Consider the following 27,568-nt stretch of genomic DNA (forward strand, 5'->3'; position numbering starts at 1 on the left):
ATCAATCATTCAGGTGGTCCTACTGAACCATAGAACTGGATAAAGCTTGAAAAATCATGATTTATTATGTTTATCTGTAAAACAAACAAACAAACAAACAAACAAACAAAAAACACTAAATGTTTTAATAATGATTCTTTGAACAATTCTTTAAACATATTAGTCACACTGCAACTGTAGTTTTCCTTTATAAAATGAGTGAATTCAGAAATCATTTGATATGCATGAACACTTATGTAGAGTACTTTTGTTTTGTGGGAAATAAAACTTTAACAGCATTAATGTTAAGGTCAAATATACAACAAATAATAAGTCAGTCTGACATTTTGATATAAATTATATAAGTGAATTTTACAAATAAAGTGAATGACACAAATAAAGACTTTTCAAACACATGTAGGATTTAAACTGGCATTTAAAAAAATATTTCAACATCAAATCAATTTACACATTTTATCATCAAGATTAAATACATTTTACCTCCATATAAAAACAGCCTACAAGAAAACGTAGAAATTAACAAATGAAATGAGTAATACAGAAATTATTAATATTTTTATATATATATTTTAGATGCAAAATTATGTTTTGTTTTATCTTTCGAGATTAAAGTGCTATTTCTCATGCACAAATGCAAAGATATCAGTATCATGAGTCAATAAGTGCAAGACACAGCCGATTTACAGTCTGGCTTGAGGTGGTTTATCAAACAGACTCTGTCTCAGCAGATTGAGAGCATCCAGTGCCGTCCCCCAGCTCAGAGTAATACCGCAGCCGCCATGACCGTAGTTATGCACCAGAGGCACCTGACGGCCTTGTACATGCAGATATTCCCGCTCCACCCGCGGGTTCGCCCTGCCCGGCCGCAGTCCCACCCACTCGCCCATCACCTGAGCCACTCGCAGGGACGGTTCCAGCCGGCTGCAGCGCTCCAGGATCCCCTCGCTGTCCTCTTTATCCACCTCCATTCGCCAGTCGCCCATCTGCCGTGTGCCCCCAATGTTGACGTACCTGATGCCAGGGTAGATGTAGGTCTTGCCATCTGCATCTCGTACAAAGTTCTTCAGCCAAGGAGCGTTAACCGTCAACATCTGTCCTCGAACTGGATAGACCTCCTCATTCTTCACCAAAAAGTGTGAGCCAACGCCTGAGCAGTTAATGATGGCATCGTAATTCAGGGCCAGTTTATGAAGATCAGTCACCTTTTCTTGAAGGATCTGACCTCCAACTGCTCTAAACCTATTGGAAAATACAGATAACCAACATATTACCAATTTATTTAGTATTGTATATGCTTATCATTCCCCCTGTAGTCTTTATTTGTTTTATGAATGGGCCCTTTTCACATTTCTAGGGTTCTCAGAAGCAGAAGTCATCATAGTTGGGTAAACTATAATTTTCAATATAATCTTCTATATAATTTTTGTATGCCCATTTGCTCCAATAGCAAAAGAAAAAAATACATGATAGGATTTCTAGATTTAAATTAGTTCACCCAAAAATGACATTTCTGTCATTAATTACTCATCCTCATTAATTACTCACCCTTTTTATTCCCCATAGAAAGCGATATAATTACCGTCATTCAAGGTTCAGAAAGGTATTAAAGACATTGTTAAAACAGTCAACATGACTACAGTGGTTCAACCTCAAAGGGTTAGTTGACCCAAAATGAAATTTCTGTCATTAATTACTCACCCAAATAGGCTGCAACGACATTGCACCTTTTGAGGTCCAAAAGGTACTAAAGACATTGTTAAAACCGGCAACGTGACTACAGTGGTTCAACCGTAATATTAAAAAGCTATATTATATATATATATTAGTGTTGTCACGATACCAAAATTTTGACTTCGATACGATACCCAACTTCAGTATCACGATACCGATACTTAAACGATACTATGGCAAAAACCTAAAACAGTAGGAAAAGTAAATAAATAACATATGACAGAACTGTGGCTAGCATTTTTATTGGCCACAATTTTGATGTTGGTAAATTACATTTTATATGATTAAAGCTGACTTTCTTATGCTTAAATTACTTTTGAGTCATTTTACTTGATTTAGAAGATTTAAAACACTTTCAAACTTTTAAATGCAGACTGACCACCCAAATCAAGATTACATTTTATATCAGCTGGTATGTACAGGTGGGCAAGAGGTGGACAATGTATGAGCATGAGCTAGTATGAGAACAAGTTATTTGTGTTATGCTATATAAAAGAACAAAGAAGCAAATTACAAAAACAGTAGTAAATTAAAAATAATCTTTTTTCAGATACACTAAGTTTATTTAACATATTTAACAGGTTTTGTTGTTTGATTAACATTAATGATGGACAGGCCTATTTAATTGGGCTGCTGAATGCATGGACGTAACTGACAAATATCCAGTTATTACCCACCTGTTTACGTCCACTTAAGCCATAACCGACTGTATTCACGCGAGATACTCCACATGATGGACATTTAGACATCTGTGTGCACGTGTATTTGACTATTCAGACGCGTGGAAAACTGATCGCGCGCGCGACAGACAGAGAGAGAGAGAGAGCGAGAGAGAGAGAGAGAGAGCGCTTCTGTTGTGTGTCATTCAGCGCAATTCCGCCTATCCCTCCTTCACTAACTGCATGTAAATAACGAATTGTGTGATTGGATTGTAATTTTGTGCTACGACGATCTTCGACGACCATTTGGCTGTAAACTTAAATTATATTCAACTCGCCAAAGTGGCTAGTGGGAGTGGCTGTCATCAAGCCCTGCATGTAAGTGTTTTGACAGTGAGAATATTGATTACTGTAAATAATTAGAGCAATGTTATTAAAGCATAAATTGGTTTAATATAATTGTATAGTCCCTTCACATATTTGTTTTTTAAAATTAATTTTATTTTAGCAACCAGATATCACTTATTAGACTCAATAATACACCTCTTTGCGGATGTCTGCTTGCATGAGTAATATAAATAACACTCATTTAATTTTTGAGAGCATAAACATAACGCTGGTATCACATTCACTAACCTGTCGCTCTTTAAATTCTCTGTACAAATCGGGATGTTTGGCAAGTTGGATGCTCCCTTCGCTTGCGTTATTTTGTAACGTATTTTGCAGACGGGCCTTGTGGTGTCCGTGGGCTTGCCCTGACTGTCGGCAATGTAAGCAAAATAATGCCATATTTTGCTTTGTGCATCTGCCGTTGCGCAGTTGACAGGAATAAACACGCACTCAATGTGCCTCAGAAGCAGCGCGCTGCACACACACTGCTCCCTGCTGTCGCACATTAGGAAATACAGCTGGCACTCAAAGTACCGGTACTAATAAAATGAAGAACCGTACCGTTTCTAAAAGCAGGGTATCGCGATACCTTTCTAGTACCGGTATATCGTGCAACACTAATATATATATATATATATATTAGTGCACAGCGTAAATGAGTACACCCCCTTTTAAAAGTAACATTTTAAACAATATCTCAATGAACACAATAACAATTTCCAAAATGTTGACAAGTTTTATATAACATCTGTTTAACTTATAACATGAAAGTAAAGTTAATAATATAACTTAGAGAACAAAATTTTCAGTTTACTCAAATTAGTGTGATGCAAAAATGAGTACACCCCACTGAAAGCTAAATTTTAGACTACAAATGTCTAATTTAACAAGAATTCAACCACAGGTGAGTCTAATTATTCATTACACAGGTGTCCAGCAGACAGTTGACTATAAAAGAGTGTTAAAACTCCTTCCCATTTCATGCTGTCAGCAATGGCACCACATGGAAAAGAAATGTCACAAGAAAATAATTTCTTTACACCAGAAAGGTGAAGGCCACAAGAAGATCAGCAAAGCTTTATTTATCAGTCAGAATACTGTAACAAAAGTGGTACAAAAATTTAAAAAAGATGGAACTGCAACCATCTCACAGAGACATCCAGTTCGTCCACGGAAGTTATCACCTCGACAGGAGCGTCTTCTGATGAGAAGGGTTGAAGAAAATCGGCAGTTATCTAAAGAAGTAGAAAGCCAAACTGGGGTGACTATTTCCCGTGACACAATATGGTGTACGCAGCAGAGGAATGGCATGCATGGGTGCCGTCCACGAAATAACCCTCTCCTAAAGCCCAGGCACAAAAAAGCCCACCTAGAGTTTGCCAGGGCCCATGCTGACAAAGATGAAGACTACTGGGACTCTATACTCTGGAGTGATGAGACCAAGATAAATGTTTTTGGAACTGATGGCTTCAAAACTGTATGGCGTCGCAAAGGTGAGGAATACAAAGAGAAATGCATGGTGCCTACAGTGAAACATGGTGGTGTCAGTGTCCTTATGTGGGGCTGCATGAGTGCTGCTGGTGTCTGGAGCTGCATTTCATTGATGGCATCATGAATTCACAGATGTACTGCTCTATACTGAAAGAGAAGATGCTACCATCACTCCATGCCCTTGGTCGTCGTGCACTTCTCCAACATGACAATGATCCTAAACACACATCTAAGGCCACTGTTGGATTTCTGAAGAAGAACAGGGTGAAAGTGATTCAGTGGCTCCTGATCTGAACCCAATCGAACACCTATGGGGAATTCTGAAGAGACAAGTTGAGCATCACTCTCCATCCAGCATCCAGTCTCTAAAAGAGCTCATTCTTGAAGAATGGAAAAAGATAGATGTTGCAAAATGTCGCCAACTTGTTCATTCCATGCCTAGAAGACTTGGTGCTGTCATAAAAAATCATGGAGGCCATACAGAGTACTAGATGTAGTAGTTTTTGTTGTGGGGTGTACTCATTTTTGATCACCCTAATTTGAGTAAAACTGAGTAATCTTAGTTATATTATTAACCTTATTTTCATGTTAACTTATTTTCAAGTTAAACAGATGTTTCAAACTTAGTCTTGTCAACAATTTGGAAATTGTGTTCATTGAGATATTGTTTAAAATGTTACTTTTCAAAGGTGGTGTACTTATTTACGCTGAGCACTCATCACCCATCACACCTGCTCCGACCACCACCACTTTCACACGCTGCATCTCTCAGCTCAACTACAAGATAAAGAAGACATTTAAACAAAAATACTTTTTGTGCACAAAAAACAAAACAAAAATAACAAATTTATTCAACAAATTTGTCTGCCCCCTTTCATACTGCTATGCTATTTTCGTTGTAGAGCTTCAGTGTTTATGACTGAATGCGGGCTCATTATTGGCCGGCTCCTGCATCGTTATTTTTGTTTTATTTTTGTGCACAAAAAGTATTCTCATCACTTCATAACATTAAGGTTGAACCACTTTAGTCACGTTGACTATTGTAACGATGTCTTTACTACTTTTATGGATTTTGAATGACAGTAATTACATTGCTTTCTATTGCTTTCCTCTTGGATTTCATCAAAAATATCCTAATTTGTGTTCCAATTGCGTCATAGTCTTTATTCTCACATAAGAACCACAACGGAACGACATGAGGGAAGAGTAATTAATGACAGAAATTAAATTTTTGGGTGAACTAACCCTTCGATAATTGAGGAAAAGCATCATCAAAGTCTGTGAAAAGTCTGTGCATTATATGATTTATATATTTTTTTTATTTAAAACAATAAAATATATATTTTTATTTGTATATAGTTCAATATATAACTCTTAACTAATTTGTATATAATTATATTTATAGAATGTTTATTTAATTTTTTTTTATACAGTACCTTTTTTCTAACCATGGCAAGTAGCTGAGGCATTCACACTTTAATGTGGTGAATGCTTGTCCAAACTTATGATTAGGGAAAAGCTTCATTTCTTGATCCGACATGTTTCTAAATCCAAACACCAAATCTGCCCAGAAGGGCTTTTTCTCACTGGGTACTTCCTTGAAAATGTGGAACCTAAGAGGACACAAAGTAGAGATTATGATAAATGAAAACCACATCAATACATCATCTTTTTGTGCAATTATAGGGTTTTACCCGGAGCTCAAGTACACGCCGGCATCTGCGGCTTGTGGGGAATATGCAATGGCCAGAAGATGATCAAATGTCTCCTTGAACCAACGCTGTTGCCGGTCAAGAGGGATGTCTAGTAAAAGAGTTCCATAAAATTCTGGATCAACATGCACATTCCCAAATTTCTATATATCATAATTATTGTTAATATGTAATTCATTCTTCCAGGAGCTCATTGCTTCTATCTTCAATTAAATTGCTAACAATGATTGTAAATTAATAGCCTAAATTATTACATTATTTGCTAACTGCATTCTCTAAATTGTAATGTTGATATTCTCTGTAAAGCTGCTTTGAAACAATATGTACTGTGAAAAGCGCTATACAAATAAATGTGAATTGAATTGAACAATTTGATAATCAATTTGACCATTTTTGCATAGACTGGCCTAAAAAATAAAAATGCATAATCCCAAACATGAATGCAATTGCAAATTTGATGCATCTGTCAGCGTTCATCTCACCAGGAAACTCAGTCGGTAGGAGGATTCCAGCAGCTCCATCACTGGTAGTGTTAGGCGAGAACTTCTCAGCAATAACAGTTACAGAACAATATGGAAGCACCTCAGCGATACGCACTGCTGTGGATAAACCCACCACACCTGCTCCGACCACCACCACTTTCACACGCTGCATCTCTCAGCTCAACTACAAGAAGACATGCTTTAGTAAGCAAACGTCTCTGCAGATATTGATATGTGATTAACTGCAATTCATTCGATTAATCAGCGCATCATGTCATTAATTTGATTAAAAATATATTGATTGACAGCCCTAATTGTTACTCAATATAGTATTTATTTACTTCAATTTTTACAATACCTTATGCACTCGCTGTAAACCTAATGCTCAAAATACTTAATTGCTTTGAGTGGGACAAACTTAAATTGGTTCAAATTAGTTCAGTTAAAATAACTGTTATGAGTATTTAGAACTTTCTTTTTCTTTTGAGTTCATAACACAGATGTTTTAAGTAAACTGAACTGTTTTATAGTTTTGAGTTGTATGAACTAATTTTTTTTAATTTAGATTAACTTAAGTTTAACTGAAACTGGGCTGGGATTTCGATTTCCCAGCATGCTTTGCTCATGTAAAGGGAGAGTAAATGCTAAAATTAAGTGCTATATAATGTTTTTTTGTGCAAAATGAATGGTAAGGGAGATTTAGTAGTGATTTATATTTTGTTATGCTAATTTACAAGAGTTGTAGCGCACACGGCTTGGTATGAGAGCAGGTAAGTTACATGTTTTAAGTTCCTGTACTCATTCAGTAAGTGTTATATCATGATATTGTTAACATGTTAATTGGCAAGTTGCCGTTTTTTGAATAGTGTTATGTTTAGAGTGAAATAAGTAACTCATTTGATTTGGAAGACCTCAAAATAAAAAAGTTAATTAACTAAATATTTTGTTAATTGCTATCAAAATGTATGAGTTATTTAACTCAGTACTTCAAGTTAGGAGCAGTTAACATGCATGAGCACTACAAACTCAAAACTTGATAGTTCTGCTTACTTAAAATTGGGAACATCATAACTTAAAAAATTTGATGTAACTGATTACGTCAAATTTTTTGAGTTAGCCCAACTTATTCGGGTTTACAATGCTCCCTGGTCAGAATGTCAATAAATATTTACAAAAAAAATTAACATTTTATAAAGTTCATTTCAATGCTATTTGAGGTTTATAACATTTAATAAAAACTACTGTTTTTTTTTCTTTGGAAATATAAGTAAAAGTATTCAGAATAAATTGCACTCAAGTAAAGTACAAATCCCCCCAAAAAACAAGTACAGTAAAGTAAAAGTACTCAAATACTTCACACCCCTGCTAATATTAATTCGAGATAAAAACTGGAACATTCTTATAGCGTTTATGGAAGACTTCATCAACAAAACCTTTATTTAAAGTCACTAAAATTGTAATAAGGCTATATACAGTTTTGTAACCTTGAATATTCCTAAATCGTTTTTTTTTTTTTTTTTTTTTTTTTTTTTTTAAAGCTAACAAACAAGCAAAATCTTCCCCTTCACACGATACAGACATTTACAGCTATGCAAGAGAACCATAAATTCAGAATTTGTGCCAACAAAGTCAATAAACAACAGACTGGTGTCCTACTTACCTGACCATTAGTCTAAATATGTTATGCAACAAAATCACTTTTATAAAACAGTCTTAGTATTCAATATAATAATAAAAACCAACCATATTAGCTTAAACATTATTAAGAAAGCAGGTGTACAGCTGGCATAGCAGTAATAAGAAGCATTAATAAAGTTCAGTACAGATAGTTTGTATTTTACAACATTGTACAAATACAATACTTATTAGTACAATTCGTTAACTGGAGTAAAACTAAGGTGAAATTTAACAATGTAAAAAAAAAAAACAAAAAAAAAGTGCTATTCAAGTATTGGCAGATACTATAGTATTTAAATGTTAGATTTTTACAGCATCAGGCATTTCGTTCATACACTTACCTCCAAAACCTACCGAGACCTGCTTCAACAAACACAAGCCGAACCTCGGAGTCACACTCTGGCTCTGGCTCTGGGACAAGGCTCGGACTGTTATGTTTGTCCAAACGCATCATGGGAAATTGAGTTTCATGTGTGTTTTTCTGTTACAGATGAAGCACAGATGCGAATATTTAAAATACTAGTTACATATTAGTGTACATCAAATGGTCTTGACTGCAAACGGAACAACATTATGTAGTTATTCTATTCCTTCAGTCATAAATAAAGGTTTGCGTGTGATGTAATGCGTCGCCAGCACAACAGAGGCGCTGTTCGCAAGCGTAACACTGGATAACAAATATTACTGTTCCTCCAGGGGGCGCATGGAGGCTCACAAAGACGAATCTTCCTTAAAATCCCTGGACGTAAAATCTTTTATGCATTTAGCAATAAAATAAAAATGGACAAATGCTCTTACATTCTATATAAAATGATGACTGCATAAAATCCCTTGCGCTTATAAAATGGTTACCACGTGACAACGCCGTCTACAGTGTAAGGTTTGTGCCAGATTACCAAAATCATTTTGTATATTTCTGTAATAGTTAATCCACTCCAGTACGCTATGTGTAAGCTCTTTAGTCACAGTAATGTTTCTAATGGTAAAATATAATTATTGTTGGGATTTAATGGATAGTCAATAACAGAGACTGTGGAAAAGTACATAAAACAATGCCAGCAAAAATGCAGGCTGTTATCAAGGCCATACAAAATAAAATATTGTGGTTATTATGTGTGAATATAGACTATTTAGTTGTTTCAGTTTGTTATTTGCCTATTAAATGACAAGTTGTTTGCAGATTCCTAAAATATAGGTGGTCTAATAACCGTCCCGCCCCTTTTGGAAAGCAACGCTGCCTTTCTATCCAATAATAAGACTCTAGGATACTGAAATCACGGAACTTATGCTAATTCTCGCGAGATATGTCCGTCTGAAACGGTTCCTTTAAGGTAAGGTCCTGAAAGCTTAATCGTGCATTCTAGTCCTCAGAGAGTAACGTTAGTGTAATTATTGTTTCAAGTGCGGTTCGCAGATTAAACATTGTGATTTACAGATCAGCGCTAGCCTGATATGAGATTGTTTTTTAGAGGCGAAAACAAAGCATCTCGTTGTTGCTACACATGGCGCTGGTTTTAAAGCAGTTTATTCATTTGTTATTGTGATCAAAGACCTTTGACACAGATATACATGAAGATTCAGAGTGAGCGCGCGCGCGGGTGTGTGTGACCCATAAAGCGATGTGAGATTTAATGCACAACACACAATGCTCCATACTAGGTTTTGTTTACAGCTCATGAATCATGCAAGCATTGACAGACATCTCTGTAACAACTAATGTGTCAAGTAAATTTGCTTACATAATATAGACCTTGGTTACCATATTAACGTATAATAGTATTTACATGGTTATATACTATCCACCGTGGATTTACTATGGTAACTTGCATGGTTCTCAACTGGTTGGTTACAACGGTCACACACAACCACACAAGTGTTGGTCTGATGGGTGAAAATATATTTTAGCGTACTTATTGAGCAAATAATATAGGGTAATTCCATGTCAAATCAACCAAATTTCGGAAACTTCTCCGGTGTTGCGGATCAACTGGGGATCGTGTTAACTGGGGACGCGCGCGAGCACGCAGATAGTTTTACCTGGATTTCCAGCAGATGTTTGGACGGCGACAGATTCGTCACATGCGATATTCCACGGATCATAGATTTAAAAACGTATATGTTTCACCAGTTACATTGGTATGCGTAATAAAGCACCTCGACTTCGCGGTGTTCGTTCCAGCGTTAAATCTGGAGCAGATTTAAGGAAGTTCACAAACCACGCCCACGTTAACATGGGACACTAGTTTTAATGAATGTCAAACTTGTCAACGAAATGAATTATTTATTTTCAACATTAGTGTATATTGTGTCTGTAGTGTGCTGCCATGCTTTCTAAACACAAATTACAACAGACAGATTAAGTTAAAATGAGCAGTAGGCTTCCTAAAGCAAACGTGAATTGCAAAGTCCTTAAGGTTTTATTAACAAGTCTTGTTAATTGATCTGTTTTTTACTATTGTTCATAATCAAATTATTTATGTAATGAGCGATTTCATATATCAAGAAAAAACAGACACTTTGGCTTGTGTTTGTTCTAGGTGATTTTACTGATTTTATTTTCTGAGATCTCTTGCTTGGGTTTCAAGCCTTCTGTATTCTAGAACAACTACTTTTCATTCTGGATTCATGACTGATTTAAACTCAACATTTGCATTGTCTTAGGAATTATAAAAACACATTGTTTCAATAAAAAGTTTTTTTTTTTCTAAACAATTCAAATAGCAGAACAGAACTCTGTTTAGAACGATTCTGTATTTTATACTGAAGTTTTGGCATGTTTACATTTTAAAGATAACACCGTGTTTAAACAGTGTTTAATAACTAAAAATGAACCATGCTGTATTATCTTTCTTAATGTGTCAGGTTCTTTTTCCAGTTTCCATACTTTGTATGAAAGTCCTGTGACAACCAATCAGTGGCAACCACAAGTTTTTCATGAATGAATGAGGCATGTATATATAGCGCTTTCATATGTACACCCAAAGCGCTTTACAATCATATCTCTTCTCATCCACCACAAGTGTGTGGCATCCAATTGGACTTCATGACTTGCATAAGCAGGATATATTATACTGTGATGATGAATTGTTACACATTTCGCTAAATCCAAAAGACAATATACATCACTAAACTCATAATCAATTGGCATCTAACACAAATACAATGCCTCACTGCTAAACAGTTAGAATAGGAAACTGAAAATATGACACAATAATCAAGTTTCATTCCCGCCCACATGTAGAGATCGAATATTCAAACTGAATATTCGTTTCCAACCCCAGAACTAATAAATGAAACATCAAGCCATTTTTTTGTTTTTCCGTTTTCTTTTTAAAAATGAAAAATGAAATAAAGTGCGGTTTTCTTATTTTTCAGATTTCAATATCAAATCAAAACATGAATGAACGGAAGATAGCCTACCCTGATTTACCCTGATTATTTACTGAGTAGCCTAATCCACTATTTTTTGGAGGGGGGTTAAATGCCAATTTAACCCCCCTGTGGTTTCAAAACCACATTTGGTTTTCGATCACTGAAAATGGGTAAAATTCAACAATTTGAACATGGAGCTGCTTTGAGATCCCCATATCTATAGGACTGAACTATATAGGGCCTTGAAAATCAACATTTCAAAAGGAAAGTTTATTAAGAATGAGAACAAAGATGGATATTAAGATATCTTGAATAATTTTAGAGTTACAGGCATGTAAACGTTGGAAAAGGAATAATTATGGCACTCGGACAGATATTTTATATGTAATTGAGTTAATAGAAAAACACAAGATACATTTCTAGTTTCAACATTATTTGTTCTTCAGATATTCCTCTTTTAAAAGGAAAAAGTATCAGCTGTGTGCAAAGTGACCCACATTTGCTTTTTGACCACTGAATGTGTACAATTGACCAATTTACTCATGGAGCCGCATTAAGATCTCCATATCTCTGACAATGAACCATCGGGGGCCTTTCAAATGAAGATACCAAAAGGACAGTTGGTTATGAACCAGAATCTAAAAGGATTTTAAGATATCTTTAATACTTCTTGAGTTACACGCATGCAAACTTAAAGGCAAAAAACACAAGAAGTGGTTTTTGCCATTTTTGAACTGTCACCTTTGGCATATAATGCAGCAAAGATTGCTAAAGTCAACAGATTTTACTAATAGATCTACCAATCTCTGTGTACAAATAGAATAATGAAGCTGCCATCTTTCTAAAGTCATTTTTATACCCCTGTAAATCGGCTCCAAATCTCAGGTGAAAATTTGACCCCCCTCTACAAAATATAATGGATTACTCAGTAAATATACATCTGTGACATTTAATATTTTGGCTTTCATCACTATTTATGTTTGTCTTTCAACAGAAAAAAAATATTAACAAAATCAAAAATTAAGCCGGGGACCTTTGGATACCCGGGTGGAAAAAAGTACACTTCCATAACGTACTTAAAATGCTCTATTTTTGCACACTAATTTGGTAATTAATGTACTAAAAATTCTTCTTTAGTACTAGTTAAGATCATCTTAAGAACATCTAAGTGTAGTCAACTGTGCTGTTTTGAGACACCATGAAATATGAACTAAAATGTGCTTTTAACATGCAAAAAATATATTTAGTTACCCCAGTGAAAGGAATGTTATTTTTGGACACTTGCATGTATTTGCAATTAGGTTAAAATGCAGTATACTTTAAATTTATATTAAATGCAATTTGCAGAACTTTAGAGTGCTTTTTGATTCACTTAAGTGAATCTTGTGCATGTCATTTCAGTGCAATTTTTAAAAGTGTAAATACTCTCTTTAAACCACTTTAAGTAGGCTTTTTATTCCATTTATATTATATTGTTTGCACTGCAAGCAGTTTTTATACTTTTAAGATTTGAAGTACATTACAAGTGCACATTCAATACAATTAAGTTCACTTGTTTTTCACAAGGAAGGGTGTGCATAGTTTGCATAGCATAAACCTTTTTCAACAGCTCCACACCCTCAAAACAATGCACTTACACACCCACAAACGTATCTGCATTTCTCTAGCTTGCTTCCTAATTTAGTTGTCAGATAAACCTATATGTTGGCTCCAAATTTATGTTACTTGGTAGAAGCTAGTCAAATTAGACAGATGACAACATGGACAGTTTGTTTGACATGCCCTCATCTTCAAAAACCATGAACAAATCTATCCAAAGAAAAAGAAAATACGATCTACATGAAATATGGGTTTGATATTGTTGTTCACCACCTGATGCCCATCTTAAACCACTGCTCTATTATAAACTTAATTTGTCCTTTTTAGATTCATAACAGCATCATGTCTGCGCCATCTTTAGCGCCAGCATCGTCGGTCCTCACCCTGCATTCAAAAACACACAAGGACACCATCCTGCATAAATTTGACAAACTCAGAAGAAGGGAACTGCTCTGCGACATAACCCTTATTGTAGAGGACGTGCACTTCAAAGCCCACAAGGCTCTTTTAGCAGCGAGCAGTGAATACTTCTCAGTAATGTTCACTGCTGAAGATCAGGTAAGCCAGTCGGTGTACAAGCTGGATGGCATGCCTGCGAAAACCTTCGCGACTGTGCTTGAGTTCATCTACAGCGCAAATGTGTTGGTGGACGAGAGTAGCTCTGAGCAGCTGCTTGACATGGCCCGCTTCCTGGACATCCCAGATTTGCTCAAAGCCCACGAGGACCTTCAAAAGGACAGTTCAACGGTTGAAAATGTGATGTCCGCTGAGGGAGGGGGTGTTGATGACTGCATACAGACAAAGCGTAAAAGAGGGCGCCCGAAAAAGTGCATGTTCACTCAGGATTTAAGCCAAAAAGAGAGTCCAGAAAGCGGTTTACCAACACAGACTAGCTCTGAGACTCAAGAGCCTTCAGAACCTCTCTTAGATCCCACTTCACCACCAAGAGATTTAAGTGACAGCGACTACAACCCCAGAGAGGACAGACCCCGTCACAGCAAGCGCAAAATAAGGCAGCCTGTCAAACTGAAGGGATACAGGTTAGGAGACAATCTGACTGAGCAGAAGGAGCCGGGGAAGAGAGGGCGAAAGAGGAAGTACCCAGACACAGAGGCCAGATGTGAAGAGTGTGGGAAGGTTTTTAAAAGCCATCTCTTTCTGAAGATACATCAACGAACTCATACAGGTACACTTATTTTTTTTTTATTATTATTCTATATGTGGGTCATTCCTGGGATTCGGTAATATTTCAGTCCCCCAGACTTTTTAAAGTGGTGGTTCACCAAAATGAAATTTGGGTTAAGCTAAGGGGAGCGGAGTGCCTAAAACCCCCTTAGCTGTTATAAATTCACTGTAAACCATGGATTCAAGGGGCTTATTGCTTTTATAAAACGATTACCACACAATACAAATATTGAAGACAAAAAATATGTATCAATGCAACTTTCATGAAGTAAAATCATTAGCAGAGTATCTGTGGGGCATTCAAAAGCATTAAAAGTCATCAAATGGATTTTGCGAAAATTAAGGCCTTTGGCATTAAAAAGCATTCAATTTTATTTCTAAGTACATTGGTGTGATATGCACACGGAACCAGTTTGGTAATTGCCTCCGGCCGGTGCAAAATTATCATAATGCCAGTTTGGACAGCAGCGGGCTGTGACCTGGAGACAGAAAACTGCATTGACTTAGCGCCTTTTTTTTAGGCCCTTTTGCAACATTTTTTCTAAGAAAGTGAGTTGTGACAAATATAACGGCTTGTTAACCTGATTTAGCTTCCGAGACCCCCTGGTACAATCGCACGAGTCTTGCTTTCCTGCCGCTGGCACACCTCTCTGGTTCAGCAGCGCATTCAGTTGAGGATGAACGCTCTGTTAGAGAACAAATGAAATAGATACTATTGCTTCTAATCTGAGTGATCATTTTATGTGTACATATAGACAAAATCACAGCAACTGTCTTTATCTTATGTATATGGTGATTTTGTCAGACAACGTCTCAATTATAAATCAGGATTTTAGTGCTGGTTTAACATGTCAGGGCTCAAAAAATTAAAAAAAAGGAAACTTGGGAATCACCAAAACGCGAGTATGACTGCTTTTATTACATTTATTGTTAGTGGCAATCAATAGTGGATAATAAAAGGCTGTATAATGTACTGACAATAACAAGGTTGCTCTGTTGAGGCTCGCACACCATCTCGAGGAGAAATGGAAACATGAGCGAAGCACACACAAAAAGAAAACATACTGCGGTAAAAATTCAAAATGTGGAGTTTTTATAACTTGATACTGGTAAGCAAAATCACACGACTAAGAAGGCTGTTTTCCTAAATAGGCTACACACTAAAAACTCCTGGGTCAAAAATAACCCATAATGGGTTATTTTTGAGATTAAAACCGGGACCAACTAATTTCTATACCTAACCCAAATTTTGGGTTAAAATAACCCAAAATTGTAGTTAATATAACCCAACTTCTGGGTCCATTTGACAACAGTTCAATTAACTGGATTGATTATCAAGCTAACAAATAATCACTTTTAAGGGAATGATGTTGTTGTTTTTTTTTGTTAAAAAAAAAAAAAAAAAAAAAAACGTGGCCCAATTTGCTAGTTAACTAATGTGGTTCTTTTGCAGCATTACCCATTTTGTGTGAATGACAGTCTATACTGTACATCTTTTCTTTCATTAACAAGTGTAATAATGACATTAATTCAAAGGTGAATATCTGGCCCATTATTATGCATAACAGTTTAAAGACAAGGCACAAGTATCTTTTAACTATAAGGGTTATTATAGAGATGCATTCCCCACTGTCGAAGAAGTTGTGACTGTCACAAAATCTTGCACTGACATATTAAAGCCATATTAAAGAAAATATTTAAGTATAGAGAGATGATATGAGGGCAGTTAAAGGGATAGTTCACCCAAAAATGAAAATGTGATGTTTATCTGCTTACCCCCTGGGCATCCAAGGTGACTTTGTTTCTTCAGTAGAACACAAATGATGATTTTTAACTCCAACCATTGTCGTCTGTCAGTCTTATAATGCGAATGAATGGTAACACAATTTATAAGAGTCAAAAAATAATCCAAAAATAAATCCAAATTAAACCCTGCGGCTCGTGACGACACATTGATGTCCTAAGACACGTTTGTGCGAGAAGCCGAAAATTATTTATATAATTTTTTACTTCTAAAACACCATGTCCAACTGCATTTAACAATCGCTTAGGTTTCTCGCACAAACCGTTTGTTTCGTGTCTTAGGACATGAATGTGTCATCACGTGCCGCAGGGTTCAGTTTGGATTTGTCTAAGCATATTTTTTGACTCTTATAAATTGTGTTACCATTCACTCGCATTATAAGACTGACAGACGGCAACGGTTGGAGTTAAAAATCATCATTTGTGTTCAACTGAAGAAATAAAGTCACCTACATCTTGGATGCCCTGGGTGTAAGCAGATAAACATCAAATTTTCATTTTTGGGTGAACTATCCCTTAAAAGAGTAAAACGCTCACCTCTAAAATTCTCTATCAGCTCAGACATCCGCCACTCAGTTAGCTTATCGGCAACAAAGCTGTCCATTTAAAATGACCTGGAGAAAACAATAGAGGTTAGCAACAATTTGAACACTTGACACACTTCTTTAACTCTCACTACTTAAGCCCGTAGAGCACTGTATAATATGATAAGCACAGCGCAGCTGGTTAACATAACTCAACTATTGTGTTGCCTCGTCGCTCTGTAGCCGCAGCTAAAGGGGGTCGCACACCGGAAGAGATGCGTATTTAAAACTGAAACACATTATTCTCTATGAGTGTACACACAACGGAAGCGCCCAGCAACGGTTCAGGACCTTGTTCAAAATCCTGCAGTGCCACGTACATAGATTTATATTAAATTTACACTTATTTGTCTCAAATCGTCGTTAATGTATATACTGACTTCACCATGTGCTGCAATATAAAGTTAATTTTACATTAATTTACAGTAATCAGCTGCATGAATAAAAATTGCTTATGTTATTGGATTTTCAGGTGATATTCTCAATTCATTCAGTTAACGGACACTCTGAGGTAAAGTGTTCAGACTGCAGACTCAGCAACAATTGTATTTAATTATACAGTACAACCATAACATAGTACTGACATTATCTTAATTCCACAATGTCCTAAAACATAACAATATTGCTGGCCATAAACTGAGAAAGTACATGATACCTCGAGTTGTCCTAGACGCGGCGCAGCGCGGTGCTTCTCGTCCGGTGTTCGACCCCCTTAGCAACGCGGCATGAAGTCGCCACTAGCTGCACTGTACTTATCGTATTATTACGTTACGTCAAATTTGGCTGGGTGGTTAATAACACTTTCTTATTTAGTCTGACAAACTCAAAACACATATTTATTTTGACTTTACACAGACTTTAAGCTAGTTAATGTAGATGTTGTCGCGATATCCGCAGGCGGCTACATGCTCACCACAGAATTACCATGGTAAGCCATGGTCATTTTTTTAACAAATGGTGCTAAAATAGCAACGGGGACATGGACACAGACGTTTAACGTTACATTGACACTGAAAATACTTGCTTACCTTGAATACGCGACGAAGTTGCACCGAAGAAGCCCAGGCCAAAACGGATCGAGTGCGTTCAAGTTCAAGTGACGGTTATTTCAAACGACTGTTGTGAGAAAATTCCAGAACATCTGGGAGCGGGGGAAGGGGCGTTAACCCAGAACATGGGTTACTCTTTGAAAAATAACCCAGAAACCTAAACAACCCAGGAATTGGGTCAAAATATTAGCCCTATAACCCAGAAAATGGTTACTCTCTGAAAAAATAACCCATAATTTTAACCCAACACAAATAACCCAGAAAATGGGTTAAAGAAATAACCCAGGAGTTTTTAGAGTGTACCGTCAAGATTAAAACCGTGACACTGATTTCATACAACAGTTCAATTAACAGTAGTTAATATCAAGCCATTTACATTTTAGAAGGAACATTGACTGTTTTTGTTCTATTTTAGCAGCAAAAATAGTTTCAAACAAAGATCACAGCAGTACCAAAGTGCAACACCTTGTTTTCATTACTGAATGATTCAGGGTTTTGAACGAAAAGATTAAATGACCCAATTGCCTCATTCATTGGAATGAATCGTGTGAATGAATCAATCAATGACCCACTAGTTAAGATGGTTACTTGCCGCCACTTATGGTGGTTCAGTTTCATTTTTAAAAGTATCATTTCCCCCCCAACATTTCATATTTGTATTTTCAAAAAAAATATTTAAAACAATCCCATAACATTATTTAATGTAGTTGCAATCAATCAAAAATATGCAGTTTACATATGTCAAAGCTGCAATATTCTGAAAGGGATATTGCTTCAGAACAAATTAATATTTCCACCACCACCACAAAAAAACCACAACTATTTTTTTACGGACAAGCAACTGTTTTACTCGTACAAGTGAATGACCGATTTATGTGTGTCCACATGACAAGCCCTGTATGTAATCTTAATGGGCCGCGTTTCAGTCACCATTTCATATTGTCTGACAACAAAAACACTAAAAAGATGAAAATCAGAAATGACATCATTCAGGTCTCAGCAGTAGGTATATATTTGTTTTATAGCAAGTTTTGTGTAGAAACCTTTTTAAACCCATTCAATTTTGTCTGTTACAGGGTTGAGAATTAAAGGTGTTTAAATCTGGAAAATATATAAATAAATAAATAAAAGGTCTTTAATGCCTGAGGTGGGTAAATATGATTTTGGAGGTTTGATATGTGCCTAATGATGTGGGAAATCCCAGGAATGACCCATAACCAAGAGAGTAACAATGATGAATGGAGACATGAAAAACACAAACAGTTAGACATAAAATGAAAGGTTTGTTGAGTAACACTTTACAATAAGGTTTCATTTGTTAACATTATTTAACAAGAACTGACAATACTTTAATTAATTATATTTTTATAAACTAACAATAATAAAGATAAATAGAAGCTATAATAATATATAATATAATAATATATTTCTCATAGTTAGTTCATGCTAACTAATGCATTAACTGTAATGTTAACAAATGAGACCTTAATGTAAAGTGTTACGGTTTGTTTTAAACAGTTTGTTTTACACACTAAACATCTATCAATTAATGTGACTAGGTCAATATTCTGTTAATTATATTATATTTCATCAGAGATTATCAAGATATTAGACTCTTTTCACATTTCTGGGGTTCTCAGAGGCGGAAGCCGTCATAGTTGTGAACTGAAAATACAACAAATATATTTTTGTGTTCATTACCTTTTTTATGCAGGTGAAAAACCGTTCAGATGCAGTGTTTGTGGGAAGGGTTTCACCCAGAAACATACTCTTTTGGTTCATCAGCGCATGCACACGGGAGAAAAGCCCTTCATCTGCACCATATGCTCCAAAGCGCTGTCCACCAAACACTCCCTACTGGAGCACATGAACCTACACGCAGGTGACTACACAACTACTGCACAAATATACCAAATCACTGCTCCTACTTCAAAAGTTTGGGCTAAGATTACAGTTTTTTCACAATTGCAAGACACATTTCTTGAAACCCTTACCCATTCTCTCACAACATTAAACACAGAGCCAAATCTTCAAACTAAACTCAAAAAACCCCTGACACTTCTGGCAAAATCATACTCCCAGCCAATCAAAATACAAACCCGATTCCAAAAAAGTTGGGACACTGTTCAAATTGTGAATAAAAAAGGAATGCAATAATTTACAAATCTCGTAAACTTATATTTTATTCACAATAGAATATAGATAACATATCGTTAGCCTCATAACATAATTGCCCAGATCATATTTCAAAGGTAGATATCACAATTTGGCCAAAAAATTACTTAGGGAATTATGCTATGAGGCTAACGATATCAAATGTTGAAAGTGAGACATTTTGAAATGTCATGCCAAATACTGGCTCATTTTGGATTTCATGAGAGCTACACATTACAAAAAAGTTGGGACAGGTAGCAATAAGAGGCCGGAAAAGTTAAATGTACATAAAAGGAACAGCTGGAGGACCAATTTGCAACTTATTAGGTCAATTGGCAACATGATTGGGTATAAAAAGAGCCTCTCAGAGTGGCAGTGTCTCTCAGAAGTCAAGATGGGCAGAGGATCACCAATTCCCCCAATGCTGCGGTGAAAAATAGTGGAGCAATATCAGAAAGAGTTTCTCAGAGAAAAATTGCAAAGAGTTTGAAGTTATCATCATCTACAGTGCATAATATCATCCAACGATTCAGAGAATCTGGAACAATCTCTGTGCGTAAGGGTCTAGGCCTAGGCCTAGGACGTGATCTTCGGGCCCTTAGACGGCACTGCATCACATACAGGAATGCTACTGTAATGGAAATCACAACATGGGCTCAGGAATACTTCCAGAAAACATTGTCGGTGAACACAATCCACCGTGCCATTCGCCGTTGCCGGCTAAAACTCTATAAGTCAAAAAAGAAGCCGTATCTAAACATGATCCAGAAGCGCAGGCGTTTTCTCTGGGCCAAGGCTCATTTAAAATGGACTGTGGCAAAGTGGAAAACTGTTCTGTGGTCAGACAAATCATGGGCATGAGCAGCTTACACATCTGGAAAGGCACCATCAACGCTGAAAGGTATATCCAAGTTCTAGAACAACATATGCTCCCATCCAGACGTCGTCTCTTTCAGGGAAGACCTTGCTTTTTCCAATATGACAATGCCAGATCACATACTGCATCAATTACTACATCATGGCTGCGTAGAAGAAGGATCCGGGTACTGAAATGGCCAGCCTGCAGTCCAGATCTTTCACCCATAGAAAACATTTGCCACATCATAAAGAGGAAGATGCGACAAAGAAGACCTAAGACAGTTGAGCAACTAGAAGCCTGTATTAGACAAGAATGGGACAACATTCCTATTCCTAAACTTGAGCAACTTTTCTCCTCAGTCCCCAGACGTTTGCAGACTGTTATAAAAAGAAGAGGGGATGTCACACAGTGATAAAACATGTCCTTGTCCCAACTTTTTTGAGATGTGTTGATGCCATGAAATTTAAAATCAACTTATGATACATTTTCTCAGTTTAAACATTTGATATGTCATCTATGTTGTATTCTGAATAAAATATTGAAATTTGAAACTTCCACAGTATTGCATTCTGTTTTTATTCACAATCTGTACAGTGTCCCAACATTTTTGGAATCGGGTTTGTATATAAACACTACAGATCATTCATAAGACACTGAAAAATGGAGAATGCAGCATCCAGAGTATGGAGTTACAGAAAAAAAAAATGTATTCAAAATTGTATTGTAATCACTTTTTTGTTTGAATGTTTTTTTTTTTTTTAACCTTTTGCATTCAGGCTATTGTAGTAGGGTTATTCCGTGTCAACTCAACCAGAGGTCCCCAGCTCAAATTTTTGATTTGGTTAATATTTTTTTCTGTAGGAAGACAAACATCAATAGTGAATAAAGCCAAAGTATTAAATGTCACAGATGTATATTTACTGAGTAATCCTCAATTTTTTTACTGAGTAATCCTCTATAAAAAACTCAATTTTCACCTGAGATTTGGAGCCATTTTACAGGGGTGTAAAAATGACTTTAGAAAGATGGCAGCTTCATTATTTTATTTTTACACAGAGATTGGTAGGTCTATTAGTAAAATCTGTTAACTTTAGCAATCATTGTTTCATTATATGCCATCTTTCCTTTTAATTTGGCTCCAAATCTCAGGTGAAAATTGTCATTTTGACCCCCATTCGACAAATAGGGTTTAGGCCAGACAATGTGGTTCAAAGAACGGGGTTGAGTTTTAGCAATTGTGAAAAACTGTCAAATGCTTTTATCCAGCAAAGATGCATCAAATTGATCAATCGTACCAAGACATTTAGAATGTTACAAAATATTTATTTGATGATAATAATAAGAAATGTTTCTTCAGCAGCAGTTGATTTCTGATGGATCATGTGACACTGAAGACTGGAGTAATTATGCTGAAAATTTAGCTTTGTCATTGCAGGAATAAATTACATTTTAAAAATATATTCAAATAGAAAACAATATTTTACAATTTTACTGTTTTTACTTTATTTATTTTTTTATCAAATAAATGTAAAAAACACTGGTCATATTACGATATAGTACATGACCAAAACACCTGAATATATTTATACACTGCCTGATGTTCCATCGCATTCTCCCTTGTCTTTCCGCAGAGAATAAATCTTTCAGTTGTGACCAGTGTGAGAAAAGCTTCAGTCAGAAGCGGCAGCTGAAAAGCCATTACCGCGTTCACACTGGAAAAGCGTTACCGGAGTGTGCGCAGTGTCATCATAAATTTATGGATGCAGCTCAGCTGAAGAAGCACCTGAGAACTCACACTGGTAATAAACAGATCACACTTCACAGCAGTTTGCATACTATCCGTGCTGTATGAACACCTGTGTTATTACTGCAGGTGAGAAGCCGTTTACATGTGAAATCTGTGGGAAGTGTTTCACAGCCAAGAGCACACTCCAGACGCACATCAGGATACACAGGTCAGAAATCAACATGACATTAACATATTAAGACACCGCTGGTGAAGAGGGTAAAAAATTAAAACTGATAGATATCACCGTACTTCCCTAGTTGACAGATTGCATTAAGAATTGCAGACATTTTTTTGTATTGCAGGTTGTCTTAAATATTATGTTTAAATATTCAAATGAGGCTTTGTGTAATTAAATATGCACTAATTTACATATATTTCCAGAACAGAAATCTGAACATTAGACAAACCATGTTCATAATTCTTGTCATTTTGTTGACATACAGAGTTTTTACAGATTTTTGGATATCTTTTTATCACCCCATAAATCAGAAACACTGTCAACAGCCAGAAAAAGAATACATTTACATCATGTTTTAAGATATAAAATCAGACGAATGATAGATGAACAAACCCCTCTGTAAAAACCTTCAGAATATAGATAGAAATGTATGTAAAGCTGCTGAAGTTGAGATTTCTGGGCTTTAAATATATGTATTGTAATTGAAATCTACAGTTGCAAATATATAAAGTGAAATAAGCGAAAGGTTCGCTCTATGAATGCAATAAGCATTTTCAAAAACTGGGTAGAATGAAATGACATTATTCTACTCACCCTTCAACCATCGAACATTAAAGGTTTAGTTCACTTCAGAATTAAATTTTCCTGATAATTTACTCACACCCATGTCATCCAAGATGTTCATGTCTTTCTTTCTTCAGTCGAAAAGAAATTAAGGTTTTAAGGAAAACATTCCAGGATTCAACAGTTACCAACTGTTGCCTACTACTTGCTTTACACAATCCCAGCCGAGGAATAAGGTCACTCGTGACCTTTCCACTTCACAGCAGTTTTTTTATATACTTTAAAAAAATTTTTTTTAGAAAATTAGTTTGAATTGTTTCACTAGATAAGACCCTTATTCCTCGTCTGGGATCATGTAGACTGACTTTTGGACTTTCAACCTGTTGAACCCCAGTGAAGTCCACTATATGGAGAAAAATCCTGGAATGTTTTCCTCAAAAACCTTCATTTCTTTTCGACTGAAGAAAGAAAGACATGAACATCTTGAATGACAAGGGGGTGAGTAAATTATCACAAAATGTTCATTCTGAAGTGAACTAATCCTTTAAAAGGAAATTTAAAAGTGAAAAAGCATTAAAAACAACTACAACAGACCATGAATAACCCCAAAAGCTTGAATATTTCTGCAGCAATATTATGGACAGCTCAAATATAACTATTGTAATATATGTCTGTACTATATAAGTGATTTGCATCATTTTGATGGAAAATTTGATAAATTGAATTAACCTGCTTTAGAAAAACACTGTTAATGTGGATTAGAAGTGAAAAGGGGAGACAATTATCTTTTTAATACTGTTACAGCAGAATACAAAGGAAAATAAGAAAATAATCAGGAATAAAAGAATGCAGTGACTGAAAAGAGTTCTTGCCATAGATATTCTTGTTATAATTTGCCACATTAAAATACCAAGTGTTACGTTATTTTCTGATGTCTGAAAATTAAACACAAAAGGAAATTTTAGCACTCATTCAGCCAAACTTACTAATAAGGATTATTTGTAGTGCAATCTTATAATTTGAAATGATTTATTACAGTCTTTTTGAGTGGAACTTCCCCAAACCAAAAGTGCCTCTCTTATAATCTGAAATGAAGTTGGCTCATTAGGAAAAAGGTGGATATAAATCAGACAAATGATACACTGCTCAAAAAATGAGAGGAACACTTTGAAATCATATCAGATCTCAATGGGGAAAAATATCATGCTGGATAGCTATACTGATATAGACTGGGTAATGTGTTAGGAATGAAAGGATGCCACATCGTTTGATGGAAATGAAAATTATCAACCTACAGAGGACTGAATTTAAAGACACCCCGAAAATCAAAGTGAAAAATTAATGCAGCAGGCTAGTCCATTTTGCTGAATTTTCATTGCAGCAATTCAAAATGGTACTCGGTAGTTTTTATGGACAATGTCGGGGCATGCTCTTAATGAGACGACGGATGGTGTCCTGAGGTATTTCCTCCCAGATCTGGATCAGGGCATTACTGAGCTCCTGGACAGTCTGAGGTGCAACCTGGTGGCATCAGATGGACCGAAACATAATGTCTCAGAGGTGTTTTATTGGATTTAGGTCAGGCAAGCATGGGGGCCATTCAATGGTATCAATTCCTTCATCCTCCAGGAACTGCCTGCATACTCTTGCCACATGAGGCCGGGCATTGTTGTGCACCAGAAGGAACCCAGGAACCTCTGTACCAGTGTAGGGTCTGACAATGGGTCCAAGGATTTCATCCCGATACCTAATGGCAGTCAGGGTGCCATTGTCTAGCCTGTAGAGGTCTGTGCGTCCCTCCATGGATATGCCTCTCCAGACCATCATTGACCCACCACCAAACCAGTCATGGTGTGAACAATGTTACAGGCAGCATAATGTTCTCCACGGCTTCTCCAGACCATTTCCTGTCTGTCACATGTGCTCAGGGTGAACCTGCTATCATCTGTGAAAAGCACAGGACGGACTTGACCATTCTGGTGTTCAATGGTAAATGCCAACCGAGCTCCACGGTGCCGGGCAGTGAGCACAGGGCACACTAGAGGACGTCGGGCCCTCAGGCCACCCTCATGAAGTCTGTTTCTGATTGTTTGGTCAGAGACATTCACACCAGTGGCCTGCTGGAGGTCATTTTGTAGGGCTCTGGCAGTGCTCATCCTGTTTCTCCTTGCACAAAGGAGCAGATACCGGTCCTGCTGATGGGTTAAGGACCTTCTACGGCCCTGTCCAGCTCTCCTAGAGAAACTGCCTGTCTCCTGGAATATCCTCCATGCTCTCGAGACTGTGCTGGGAGACACAGCAAACCTTCTGGCAATGGCACGTATTGATGTGCCATCCTGGAGGAGTTGGACTGCCTGTGCAACCTCTGTAGGGTCCAGGTATCACCTGATGCTACCAGTAGTGACACTGACCCTAGCCAAAGGCAAAACTAGTGAAAAACGGCCTCTACCTGTAAAACCATTCCTTTTTTGGGGGTCGTCTCATTGTTGCCCATCTAGTGCACCTGTTGTTAATTTCATTAACACCAAAGCAGCTGAAACTGATTAACAACCCCTTCTGCTACTTAACTGACCAGATCAATATCCCAGGAGTTTAACTGACTTGATGCTATTCTCTGATTAAAAAGTATTCCTTTTTTTAGCAGTGTATATAAACAAACAAATCAATAAAAAACTTGAGAATATAGATATAGATAGGTGCTGAAGTGGAGATTTCTGACTCATTTAAAGATATATATTGTATTTGAAATCTACAGATGCAAATAGATAAAGTGCAATAAAATAAACACTTAAAGGTGTATTATGGATGTTTTCTTTCCACTTGTCTGAAACATGTTATAAAAAGCCTGAAAGCCCAAATCTAAAACTGACCAGTGCATTGAAAAAACAATGTTTTTGCCTTAATGTTCCAGATTTGCATGTTAAAACAAATCTTTCTTGTGATCCAGAGGTGAGAAGCCATACGTCTGCAACATCTGTGATAAGACCTTCTCTGACCCCAGTGCCAGGAGGCGTCACGTGGCGTCTCACACGGGTAAAAAGCCGTTCACGTGTTCTGTCTGCAACCTGTCGTTTGCCCGAATGGACAACCTTAAAGCTCACACCAAGACTCACAAGAAAGAGCGTCAACAAGGAGAAGCTGAGAGCACAGGACCTGCTGAGGAGGAGGCCCCCTCAGGAGCCGGAGAAATGCACAGCATCCTCCAACTTCAGCCGTACCAGCTTCCCACCCACGCCGAGCAGGAAATCCAGCTGGTGGTGACCAGCGAGGTGGAAAACATCAACCTGGGTCAGGATCAAGGTATCAGCATTAGCACTGCAGAAGATACTTCTGTGGAGCAGGGTCTCACCCTTCTCACCGAACCTTCTGGTCACGTCCAAAACCTGGCGCTGGTCACGCCGGACGGATTAGACAGCGGTACTCAAATTCAAACCATCAGCGTCTTGGGAAGTCAAGTGAGCAGCGGACCACCGGAGCAAATGCACGTCATCACGCTGACAAAGGAAGCCATGGAGCAACTGCAGGTTCATCATGGAGCTCCACAGCAGCTGCAGGTGATCCACCAACTGTCCGAGACCTCCGATGAAAATCCCAGCCGGCCGAGTCCAACAGGAGGCATTCACATCAGCAGTCAGAGTGGGCAGCCCATCTCCATCAGCCAGACCAGCGAGCAGATCCCCAGCGATCAGATTCAGGGTCAAACCTTCCAGATCCAGGCTGGAACGGTCTCGTACCTCTACACCACCAGCATGACCCCGCAAAACTGAATGGACACAACTGTATGAATCCTTTAGGACTCCCTCATAAAAAGCAATGCTTGTCCTCTTTTGATGTAAATGGTTCCTTTTTTATACAGTAAAGCTGACTGAGAATAAGCAGAAACATCTTTTTCTTCTTTTTTTTTTTTCATGAAGTCTAACCATTATTAAATTGTTTTTGTACTTGACTAAATAAATGACAAGACTAAAGATAATAAAAGGTTCATATACATACAACTCCAAATATATTTGTCCAAAATCCATTTATTTAAGTGACACAGGAACAGTTTTCCCATTGCCATAATGCAAAAGTTTTTATTTTATACAATTTCTGTAATGCAAAAAATCATATCAATGATAATTTGATATTCTTTACTGTAAAGCAATGAAAATAGCAATTGCACATTATATATATATATATATATATATATATATATATATATATATATATATATATATATATATATATATATATATATATATATATATATATATATATATATAAATTTATAAAATTACAGAAAAACAAGTT

At 36.8% G+C, this 27,568-nt stretch overlaps 2 protein-coding genes across 3 annotated transcripts; one reads left to right on the forward strand and one right to left on the reverse strand.

The window, feature by feature from the left end:
* Positions 1-16: 16 nt before the first annotated feature.
* Positions 17-10,317, reverse strand: ddo (D-aspartate oxidase). Its single transcript, XM_067367657.1, has 6 exons — positions 10,180-10,317; positions 8,484-8,623; positions 6,466-6,649; positions 5,966-6,074; positions 5,708-5,884; positions 17-1,239 (listed from the first exon to the last, which is right to left on the reverse strand). The coding sequence occupies exons 3-6, from the start codon at positions 6,635-6,637 to the stop codon at positions 681-683; spliced, it is 1,017 nt and encodes a 338-aa protein (XP_067223758.1). The 5' UTR covers positions 6,638-6,649; positions 8,484-8,623; positions 10,180-10,317; the 3' UTR covers positions 17-680.
* Positions 9,462-27,149, forward strand: zbtb24 (zinc finger and BTB domain containing 24). 2 transcript variants are annotated; one of them, XM_067367654.1, is made up of 6 exons: positions 9,462-9,473; positions 13,441-14,299; positions 19,449-19,616; positions 22,379-22,546; positions 22,621-22,702; positions 26,226-27,149. In XM_067367654.1, the coding sequence occupies exons 2-6, from the start codon at positions 13,456-13,458 to the stop codon at positions 27,043-27,045; spliced, it is 2,082 nt and encodes a 693-aa protein (XP_067223755.1). In that variant the 5' UTR covers positions 9,462-9,473; positions 13,441-13,455; the 3' UTR covers positions 27,046-27,149. The 2 variants fall into 2 exon arrangements, with proteins under 2 accessions (XP_067223755.1, XP_067223754.1); XM_067367653.1 differs by lacking the exon at positions 9,462-9,473 and adding an exon at positions 12,535-12,621.
* Positions 27,150-27,568: the final 419 nt, after the last annotated feature.

The sequence above is a fragment of the Chanodichthys erythropterus genome, chromosome 18, assembly GCF_024489055.1.
Source record: "Chanodichthys erythropterus isolate Z2021 chromosome 18, ASM2448905v1, whole genome shotgun sequence".
Taxonomy (NCBI): Eukaryota; Metazoa; Chordata; class Actinopteri; order Cypriniformes; family Xenocyprididae; genus Chanodichthys; species Chanodichthys erythropterus.